At 41.9% G+C, this 10,468-nt stretch overlaps 1 protein-coding gene across 2 annotated transcripts; it reads right to left on the bottom strand.

Moving 5' to 3' along the window:
* Positions 1 to 6: 6 nt before the first annotated feature.
* Positions 7 to 8,405, bottom strand: stnA (stoned A). Of its 2 annotated transcripts, none has more exons than XM_019042440.2 (2): positions 8,102 to 8,405; positions 7 to 2,528 (listed from the first exon to the last, which is right to left on the bottom strand). In XM_019042440.2, exon 2 carries the CDS (start codon positions 2,473 to 2,475, stop codon positions 7 to 9), a length of 2,469 nt encoding a protein of 822 aa, XP_018897985.2. In that variant the 5' UTR covers positions 2,476 to 2,528; positions 8,102 to 8,405. The 2 variants fall into 2 exon arrangements, with proteins under 2 accessions (XP_018897985.2, XP_018897986.2); XM_019042441.2 differs by lacking the exon at positions 8,102 to 8,405 and adding an exon at positions 5,273 to 5,815.
* Positions 8,406 to 10,468: the final 2,063 nt, after the last annotated feature.

Below are 10,468 nucleotides of genomic sequence, written 5' to 3'. Positions count from 1 at the left end.
ATATAACTAAGATTTAAACAATTCTGATTCGATCAATTTGATCTCAGTCTTTGTGGGGCCTATATCAATATTGGAAGTATCGAATGGGTCGTCAAAATTAGGGCACTCGTCTATGGAGTCAGCTACGATTGGGGTCAAGGGTTTGTGATCAACGTCGGGGTGAGATTCTGATATTACAGCGTTGAAGTCTACGACAGGTTTATTTTGCTCCAATACAGTCTTTATAACCGCTTCTACCTTATCTCTAGGGTCAAAATCTTCATCCGTGTAACTCCTTGTCAATTTCTGAGTTTTCGGGCCTGAGTCCGCTAGTAGCTCGTTCTCCAATAACTTTATCTCCGCTTTTCCGGGCAGAATATTCTCCGCTATTGACGTATCAAAAGGATCCCGGGCGGTGCTACTATTCTCTTCGACTGCTATTGGTTTCTGCGGAGCCACTGGCGTGTGAAGTTTGATATCAATATGCTCGTCCGCCGTTAAAATATCAGCAGGTGGTTCTGGTTTGATGGGCAAGCTCGTTGGAGGCGCGACTTTGACTTGTGGCGCTGACTCTACTTCTCTAGGGTTGAAATTATTATCAGTAAAAGTTTCGTGTATCTTAAGTTCCTCCTCCAACAACTTTATCTCACATTTGCCAGGCACATTCGCCACGTGAGATGTGTCAAACGGATCGACGATATCAGACTCGAAACTTTTCCTCTCTTCGAGATCTTTCGGGTCCGGGTAGTAAGGAGTGAGCGGTTTATTGACCTTCGACTCTTCCTCCTGATCAACAGCTGTCAATAAATCTAACTTATTTGTCGGCGACTCTACTTTGAATGCTACGATTTTAGGAACCGATGCCCGTTTGGTGGCTGTGAACAGTTGGTCCGGTCTTTTGAGATCCGGTTTCGTGCTCTCCTCCGCTCTCGGATCAAAATCGTCGTCGTCTAATTGTGAGATGGGATCCGATTTCGATTCCAAAAGCTCTTTCTCGATAACTTTCAACTCAGCCTTGCCCGGTGCTGTGAGCTGCTCAACCGCAGAGACGTCAAACGGATCGGTGTAAGTTATCTCTTCGACGCCACTGTTCGCTTTCGGCTCTAGAGGATCGTGGCCGATTTTCGATAGATCAGTTGTGCTGCCACCGAGTAAGTCGCGGTGCTGGAAGCTCAACGGTCGCGATACTTCTGAATGATCGAGATTCTCAACGTCTTCTATCGATGAGACAGAGTTTGCGTTTATTTTAATTTTAATGTTAGAGAATTGTAAATTATTGCCGTCGAATATGAGCTTCTTGTTGTTGACGACGTCTCGATCGTCTATCTGAGCGTTGAGTATCTCACTCTCGATTAATTTTAGCTCGGCTTTTCCGGGAATTAAATTCGCAACGAATGTAGTGTCAAAAGGGTCGTCGCCGAGGACTTCCTCAAAGGAGCTTTTCCGTTCTTTTCTCTCAGCGGCTAACGCAGCGAATTCATCTTCGAGCTCTTCTTCTTCCTCTGGTTGGAGCGGGAACGTTAAGTTAGTTTCTACGGGTACGTCGCTTACAGGATCTAATTCGTTCAGTAACTCTAAAACGAGATCCTCGGGTTTTACCTTCGGTTCGGTTGGTTTTTCGCCGTCAGCTCCGATCGGTTTTAAAGCCTCTACGATAGGTGTGACTACTTCTACGTCACCATCGAACAGAGGATCGTCGTCTAGTAGAGTCTTCTGAGGAACTGTCTCCTCAACTACCGGTGCAGTATCCTCGGTATCGAAACTCTCTAGTAAGAGATTGACTGGCTTTACAATTCGTCTACGGTGTTTCCTTCTCTCCTCTTCGCTGAGGTGTACCGCTGACTGTGGGTCTGCTTTCCCGGCAAGAACGTCAACAGCAGATCCTAGATTGAAGACAGCTTTCTTCGCTAGTTCTTTCGGAAGGACTTTATCAACGATGGATGTATCAAACGGGTCTGGCTCTCCTGGTTTTAGTTCTTCGACAGGACTATCAGGGATATACGCGAGCTTTAGGTCTCCTGCTACTGCGACGTCTACGTAGGCAGTGTCGAAGATATCCTCCGGGTCACTCTCACCCTCAGCGTCGTCCTCAACATCTGATACTTCAACGACACCCTCGGGGAGTTCTAGCTTATCCTTTTCGTGCTCTTCTGCCTCTGCTTCTTGTCGCTTCCTCTCTTCTTCGGCAGCGAGTTCCGCAGGGTCTTTGGTGAGGTCAACGACACCCGCTGGCTTCCTCTGGAAGAAACTGCTCTCTTTGATACGAGTTAAGTCGTCCTGAGTTTTCTTTAGGATTTCATCGACGCCCGATGTGAGTAACGTGAAATTCCTCCACTCGTCGGATCCACTTACAGCTTGATTCGCGGTCTGGCTTGCCTCTCCTTGGTGCTCGCGTCTGTATTTCTCGAGCTCCTCTTTGTCGAATTCCTCCTCGTCTTTCTTACTCTTCTTTCCTTTCTTCTTCTTTTTGTGCAAGCCTTTGTGTATTTTCAGCATATTCTGACTCGGTCTTGATAAGAGGAGATCCTAACAGTCCATCAATGCTGCAACTGAAATCAAAAATAAAATACGCTTTTAGAAATGGATGAACTAAGTTTTTTGTTCACATATATATTTTGGTAAATCGCACGAAATATTTTAGAGGAAAGACAGGCATGAAAAATGTCCATTTTTGAAAATCTCACACTTCACACTGAAAAAAAAACTCCGGCCGTGGGAGCCGCAATTACGGGCTATACAGACATACCGTCCGTTCCGGGCTCAAAGGCCAAAAATTCCGGCTACTGGAGGCGTAGCTGCGATTGCTCTGGGTTCAGAGGCCGATGCTACGGCTCCAGCAGCCGAGCCCGGAACGGACGGTATGTCTATATAGCCCGTAATTGCGGCTCCCACGGCCGGAGTTTTTTTCAGTGCAGTAAAGCCTCCAAAAAGCAACGAGATAATAATTTTTATTTGATTTATATAATTTAAGTCATCAATGGAGATGCATGATCGCTTCTTTGAAAATTGCATAAGCCTTTTTCAATTGGGTTGAGAGTTATTTGAATAAGTGCGTGATCCGATGCTTTTGGCGATATAACCGTCCAAGTCGCATAACAGACGAAATGAAAAAGCACTCGTTTTCCCCTCTCCTTTTTGCTCTGGTGAACATTTTTGCCGTAATTTTTTAATAATATTTCAACCAGTTCTGCTGCTTCTGTTCCATCTGATCCGGTTCCAACAACATATCTGATGATTTCACTATGATTTTCACATAAAAGTGCTTATCATATAATTATGAATATGCACTAATAAAAATATTTGTTTTCTTGTTTTACTTTGTTTAAAATAGGAAGTGAAACAGGGCCGGATTAAGGGGGTGGCCACATAGGCCGCGGCCCATGGCGGCAAATCTAGGGGGCGGCAAATTTTGCAATTTTGTTAAACGTATGTATAAAAAAAAATCGGATTTAGAAAAAAAAAAATTACAAACGAGAGAAGGCTACAAAACCTCTCATTTCCTGAGAGTATAGTAATTTCTAATTTTGTCGTCTTTCAGTGATACAGGAGACAGCACCTTTAGATAGTCGAAGTTAAGAGAGAAACCAACCACACAGATATTGGCCTGGAAGGGCGCGACTTAGGGAGAAATGATGACGAGGACTTGAGATGAAAAAGAGAAGCCCTCGGCACGGCAGTCGGCATGTAACACATATTAGCGCCTACAAGACTACACGAATACTTCACGCATTGCATCAAACACAGTGCGGTTTTTGTGGTCAGCGTGAAACGGATAGCGCCTACAAGACTGCACGAATACTTCACGCATTGCGCCAAACACAGTGCGGTCAGCGTGAAACGCATAGCGCCTACATGACTGCGTGAATACTTCACGCATTGCGCCAAACACGGTGCGGTAGGCGCGGCGGCGGAAGTTAAAATAATTAAACCAAACTTTGTGTTTGTTCTTTCATAATTTTTTCGTTACTTTCATATGAATGGAAGGCCTTGTCCATTAGAGATAGGTTTACGAAACTTGTCTTCCGCGCAAAGTTGACCTTTTGCTAGTAGTGTTGACAGGGCTTTCCCAAAAAATGTGTTCAACACGAGTAAACGCGTCTTATGCACCCCACCCCCCTGGTACGTTCACTTGATGGTTTTTATTAATGTTTCAAAACGAATGAAAAGGGGGCGGCAAAATACAGGCGGCCCATGGGCGGTAAGTAAGAAAATCCGGCCCTGAAGTGAAACACAATTAAACCAACACAAATTTTTGGCACAGTTTGCAGTGAATTTAAGGCAGAAAACAATGAAGAGACTGGGAAAATGCATTCCTCCGATTGCGACGCTGGTATTCACCACTCGTTTTTTCTAAAACAATTTCTGCAAGAAAACTGGCTGGCATTTTCTCTTGACATTGTCAACCGAGAGCTAGGGCTATTCTATTTTGTGTTTCACTTTCCCTACTAACCAAACTTTTTTGTTGAAGTTTCTCTCTGTGTAGTTCAATAATAGCCTCTATAATGTCGTCTCTCAGAAATGATAATCTTTAACAGCAAGACTTAGGTGATGATTCCAATTTTTGCACCTGGAGAGAATAATTTTACATTTGAATGCAAACGCTGTAAGTGCCTCCAGAAATTTTCATCGAAACTCAAAAGTTTTTACTTTATTTGAACGAAGAAAAACATTTCTACAGCAACTTCTAAAAACTATTAGTTTGAAAATAGGATAAAACCAAAATAGTTCTACTTGACGATCATCAAACATTCTCGCGAGTTGTTATACTTGAAAAAAATGATGAAAAAAGTACTTTCAAATAATTTAAATGGGTGCGAGTATAAGTCACTCATAGTGGAGAGTAACAATGATGATATGTTTTTAGTAAAAAAATAAATAAATAAATAAAGGTTATTGAGTATATGATGTTTGAGGACGGCTCCATAATCACCACATATCGTTGCTCTTTTGAAGTAAGGGTGTACCTAAATTACCACGTGAGCCTTGTTCTCTGTATAACTCCATGCTTTTCGCGGCTCATGTAGAGAGAGACCTCCTCCTCCTCCCTGCCCCCAACTTCAAAGGAGCCACGATTTTACCTAAATGTATAACGAGTAAGAGGGACTCCTAACAAAGTTAAGTGAGACTCCCACGAAAGTTAAGTGAATATAACCTTGGCAAATATTCACTTTATAATTTCAATGGGTAAACAGTATAAAAGGAAAAACATTGCAAATTCATCCATCCAGAGGTAAACTGGACCTGCTACCACGTCAATACACCATGGAGTTCTATATTCGATAATTATAATCACCTTAAAGTCCATTGACCTTGAACTTTCATCAGAGTGAGGGAGGTCCTGTGAAAAAATGTGGAAATCGTTCTCACGGATTTTCGTTATTAACCCAATTCAAAGCACTGTCAGAACATGCAAATTATTTGGAAAATGGCAACTCAAAATAGAAACTAGAACTGAGAGATAATTTTCAAATATCAACTTGAAGATTGTCGGAAAACTGCACACTTCGTTTAATTTAACTAAATTGGTTATTATTTCACCTTAACTTCGTAAAACACTGAATAAAATTCGATTTATCTCAGTCGTTTAGTAATTCACCAAAATTAAGCGATAAGGAAGGAAGTATAAACGAGACCTATTCGAATTCGAAAAGTCGGATGCGATTTTTGCTAACTTCAGTGTTTGATAAACATGAGTCTAGAGTAAATTAGAGAGATAATGACAATTTTAAAACACAAAATTCACTTCCGTCCTAACCGCACGCAAAATTCCTACGAAAAAATTAAGGTCACCCGTGTCAAGGTCTCAAATTTCCCGCGGAGGGAGAGAGAGAAATCTCGCGGGCTCCGTTTGACATTCGAACTGAACTCCGCTCCGATTATAACGTCAGCGCTCAAGGCGCATGCCGGGGAGGAGATACATATGATACGCGAGACTGGAATCACCCCCGCGTTCTGCCGCCGTCGAGAACCGCGCATCTCCTTCAGGATTACACGAGAGCTTGCGCGATTTCTGCTCGGTAGGGCAGCGTAGTAGGGCGCGTTGCTCAATGGCCTTGAGGGTCGTTCGGACCTGCGCAGAGCCGGCGCCTGATTCCACGCAACACGCTGCGCGGACGAGCGGTCGCCACCGTCCGAACCGAACCTCCCGCGAGAGAAAGTTAGGGGCGAGGGGTGGGATGCGCGTCTTCGCACCAGGATACGACCACTGTGTTATTTGCACGTGTGTTGTGCGTGTGGTTGTCGAAAACTTTTGTAACGAGACTGATGCATATGAGAAATTTTGTGAGCTTTGCGGGTACAGCTCATGTTCTAATGGATTTTCAAAGTCGAAAAATGCGTTACATCAGTGCAACGTTCAAAAATATCTGATTGTGTTCTAGTTTTTAAAGTGAGAACTAGGTAAAATATCTCCCTGAAATTGTCTGTACATAAAATTTCTCGATCGTCTCGTGAAAATCCATTAGTTTGTTTTCTTTTAAAGATTCAAAACCAGAGAAGAGATTTAGAACGACGCTTTTTCCTCTCTATCTATCGAAATAAGATTAGATCAGATGAAATTTGTTGACTTCTCGTTCAACTGCAGTTGCAAGCACTTGATCAAATATTTAACAACAGCCCTTCGAACTGATTTCTTTAATTTAAAAAAAAAAAAAAAAAAAAAAAAAAAAAAAAAAAAACCATACAATACTAATTTGAATTTTCCTAGAGGATTTTTCCCTTGATTTCAGACTAAAATCAGAAGAATTTTAGAGAGAATTGGAATGTCGTGTATGCATGAAAAATTGCTATTGTCAGTCAAATTTGCAACCTCTGAATGCAGTTACGTTCCTTGTCCTTCCCTCGTCTAGGAAATAATGAATTATGACGATGATTATTTTAACACTAAATGTAAACATCGAAAGGTTCCGATTCAACTTTTAGTCTCACAACACCACTGAAATATTTTCCTGGGCCATGATATCTTTTTTAGTTCATCAACGTGAACCTAATTTTGTTAAAGATGTGAAGTCGTTTAATATTTGTTTGACCCACACCTTTTATTTCACCTCAAATAATAAGTGGTTCCACATCTACTTTTGCCTGAAATTCGAAAAAGGAAAGCAAACTTTTCTTGAGGCAAACGGTAGAGAATCCCCATATGCAGTATAATAAAGTTATGCCTAATGCGGCCCCTCATATTATCGATTAAAAAAGTTTCGGACTATGAATAATTCACCATAGTTTCCCTAAAGAAGACCCCTCAAGCGATAATCGGAGATAGATGTGATCGATCGATCCGTTAGATTGCAATAACTCTAAAGTTTGTCCGGTTAGGCAACTATTGCGGCTTGATGGGTGCATTTGTGCCTGCCCGGTGGATTGAAGGCGAACTTTTTTTCATCAAGCATTGACAGGAAACTTTAATTTAGTGTGGCACTTTTCTGACGAGCATGACGCTCCATCAGAATGTCTTTATTGTAGGGTTCATCCCTAAAATACCGGAAGAATAATTATGGTATCCTTATGTTTTATATTTTTCGGTCATCGAACAATTAATTCGGTATAGTACAAGTAAATACTACTATGGTGGTGATTTGTCCGCCCTTCAGTCTTCGGTGTCACAATACTTATTATTTTAGTGGTCATAATTTTCTCATGCGTTTTAATAATGAATATATTTATACAAAACAAAACAAAGGGCTGAATGCAAGTAAAAGTGCGCATCGTAAATGACAGGTACTTCGAAACTTCAACAATTGCACTTTAATTTTGGGCTGTGGCCGAGGTGATGCAATTTAGCCATTTTGAGAAACACTCCATAGAAAACATCCATCCTATACTATGCGATCGATACAACCGGTGAATGAATGAGAGATAAGATCCCTTGACCCTACCTAAAAAAGGTTTCATTGCAACGAAAATCCTAAAGGGTCCAACTTCCGTGAAAAACACAATCGGGTTATCGATAAAGGCGAAACACCCGAGTTTGAACTGTGTTTCTCGGAAGACAAACTAGGACATCGACGTGTGAGCAACGAGTGAAGTGCACATGTCACGGAAACTTCAGGCGAGCCTAAACCTACTCTATAGGCACTGGGCCCACGCCTAGCGTTGTAATGAAATGGTGCGTATCGCTACTTACGTTTGCGGAATCATTTGTGCATACAAATACATAATACAAGACAACTCATTCAAGAGGCAGCCACGACACACTTGAACGGGGGCGGGCGGCCGGAAAAACTAAGATGGAGAACGCGGGATTGATTGGGGACGGTATTTTCGCACCCCGCTTTTCCGGAAGCTTATCAGGAAAATCGGCGACCGACACCAGCACTTTGAGGACGCTCGGAACGGGAAAACGCGTGCATTATCGGAGCCGTGCGGCGCGGCGAAACGCGAGACTGGAGTTGGGTTTCGGAGGCGCTCGTCGAGGGTCGTGGGAGGTGGTTTTCCGTATTGATTTCCTCCGCGTGACGCAACGCTCGTTGCACCCTCCCGGCCCGCGCCGCGCATTGATTTCCACCCGATCCTTTTGGGTCAAGTTAAACAACCGTCCCCGAGCCCCAAAATCCTCTCCTTACCACTTTTTATAGGTTATTTTTTCAATTTTTCGGCTTCTGTTTTTTGGACCCGTTGTAAAAAACCACGCCCGTCCGTTGAGCGCGTTGGTTTAGTCCGAGAAACGCGACGGCGGATGAAAGTGGGACTCCTGGAGAGAGTCCTCATTTATCATCTGGCGCTGGGTTGAATGAACGGCTGATGCTGGGATTTCATTTCTGCCGTCCTGAGGAAAAACGCCGTACATGCCTTCAGGCGTTGCCAATTTTATTCGCTTAAAATATGAATTTTAGGGGAAACTTGTGCATATCGACGGTGACACTACTGGATCTATCGGTTTGCGACGTTGTAGATTCCCTGTCATCCTTTATTTCTGAAATGGAAAACTGCTCGACGTCCATTCTTGAAAACTTCGGGGTTTTTTCTTCTTTGCGCGGAGGAAGCTCTGTGAACATTTCAAAAAATGATATTGATTTGTTCTTCTTTAAAAAATAAAAAGGGAGCGGGAATTTTGAGACACCGCAAACGAAATACGTGATCTGTTATAGTTTTACATGCAATTTTATCTGAAGTACCTGAAAATTTCAAAGGAAAATATGTCTATATTTTCCTAAGACTATGAAGGTTTCGTGGGTAAGGGGAAATTTGGCAACATCCAAAGGTTCTTAAGACATTCCTCCTTAGCTCGGAAGATTTAGCCTGCATTTAGCGAACGGACAACGCCAAGTAAAAGGGCAAGAGCCACGAGGGCATAATCAGTGGCGTGGCGTGCTTTGCGATGTATCGACTGATCTGTCAATTGAACCTATGGATATGGATCGATGAACAGGGTGTTTGCAGCGAACACCTTAAGAACGGATTCTTTACCATAGCTTCAAATGTGGAAATATCAAAAATCGATCATTCATGCCTCGCCACTGGGCTTAGTTGCATTGCAGTATTGCAAAGATTCATTTGACAATGCATATATTAGCTCAACAACGACGGTAACAAGTTTTTTTTTTTTTTTTTTTAGATATTGTGTGTGCCGTTTTTTATGATTCGACAAAAATTCCTTGAAAATTTCTACGTAAAGGAGGCACCCAGTAATGAATAAAAAGATAAATTGGCATGAAAATTGAAATGTTACAGTGCAAATAAGCCCCACTGATCTGATCCCTTCCATCAAATGAATCCCCCATCCGCACAAGTGAGACCTCGCATATTGTATCCCACACATTTGAAGGCGCTTTTTATGGGCAAGAGTGCAGAGACAAAAGTTTTATCCGTGAAACAAACTCTGAAACGTGTTTGGAGCTCTTCAGTGACACTTACCGTATCTGTTCAATCTTAATGGCGCACTAAAATCCAAGAGCTCTGTTTTCCCTCCATTTTTGTTCAACTGTTCAACTTTTAAGGAATCGGGGTGAAACGAATTTTAAGAAAAAACGAAGTGTTTTATCTGGAATTCTATCATTGAAAGAGCTACATACTCCCGAAATTGCCGATGCGATTTTATAGTACTTACATTACCTTTGCACATAATCCATTTTCTTGAATTTGCTGGTGTGAAAACAATAACACTTTAAATCAGCCTTTATGAGATTGTGCATTTGTATACATGTGCACACATTTTACTCTATCTAGCGGCTATTGCAGCCCAAGACACTCTATGACATTCATTAAAATCCTAATCCAAAACATTGCAACGGTTTACCTTCAAAATAATAATATATAATTTTGAGTGGTATCATTATATATCATGAGTATGTATGTACTAGTCACTCAACCATTGAAATAAATCTGCTTTTCTCAATTAGGAAAAGAAGTCTCGGTATACAAATAGGTAAAACATGTCTGTCTAATGCATAGGATTCTAGGTCCGAGAGTAGACATAAAAAATTTGAAGCGGGCTACGCTAAGTATTACAACACCTTTGGTGACTGTGTCAAAGAACATTGAGCTCAGCTTG

This window comes from Bemisia tabaci, chromosome 3 (assembly GCF_918797505.1).
Source record: "Bemisia tabaci chromosome 3, PGI_BMITA_v3".
Classification (NCBI taxonomy): domain Eukaryota; kingdom Metazoa; phylum Arthropoda; class Insecta; order Hemiptera; family Aleyrodidae; genus Bemisia; species Bemisia tabaci.
The sequence above is the reverse complement of the archived record's forward strand: the minus strand, read 5'-3'. Positions and strand labels throughout refer to the sequence as shown.

Coding starts and splice junctions, on each gene's coding strand:
- stnA (XM_019042440.2), bottom strand. CDS start 2,475: ATGCTGAAAATACACAAAGGCTTGCACAAAAAGAAGAAGAAAGGAAAG.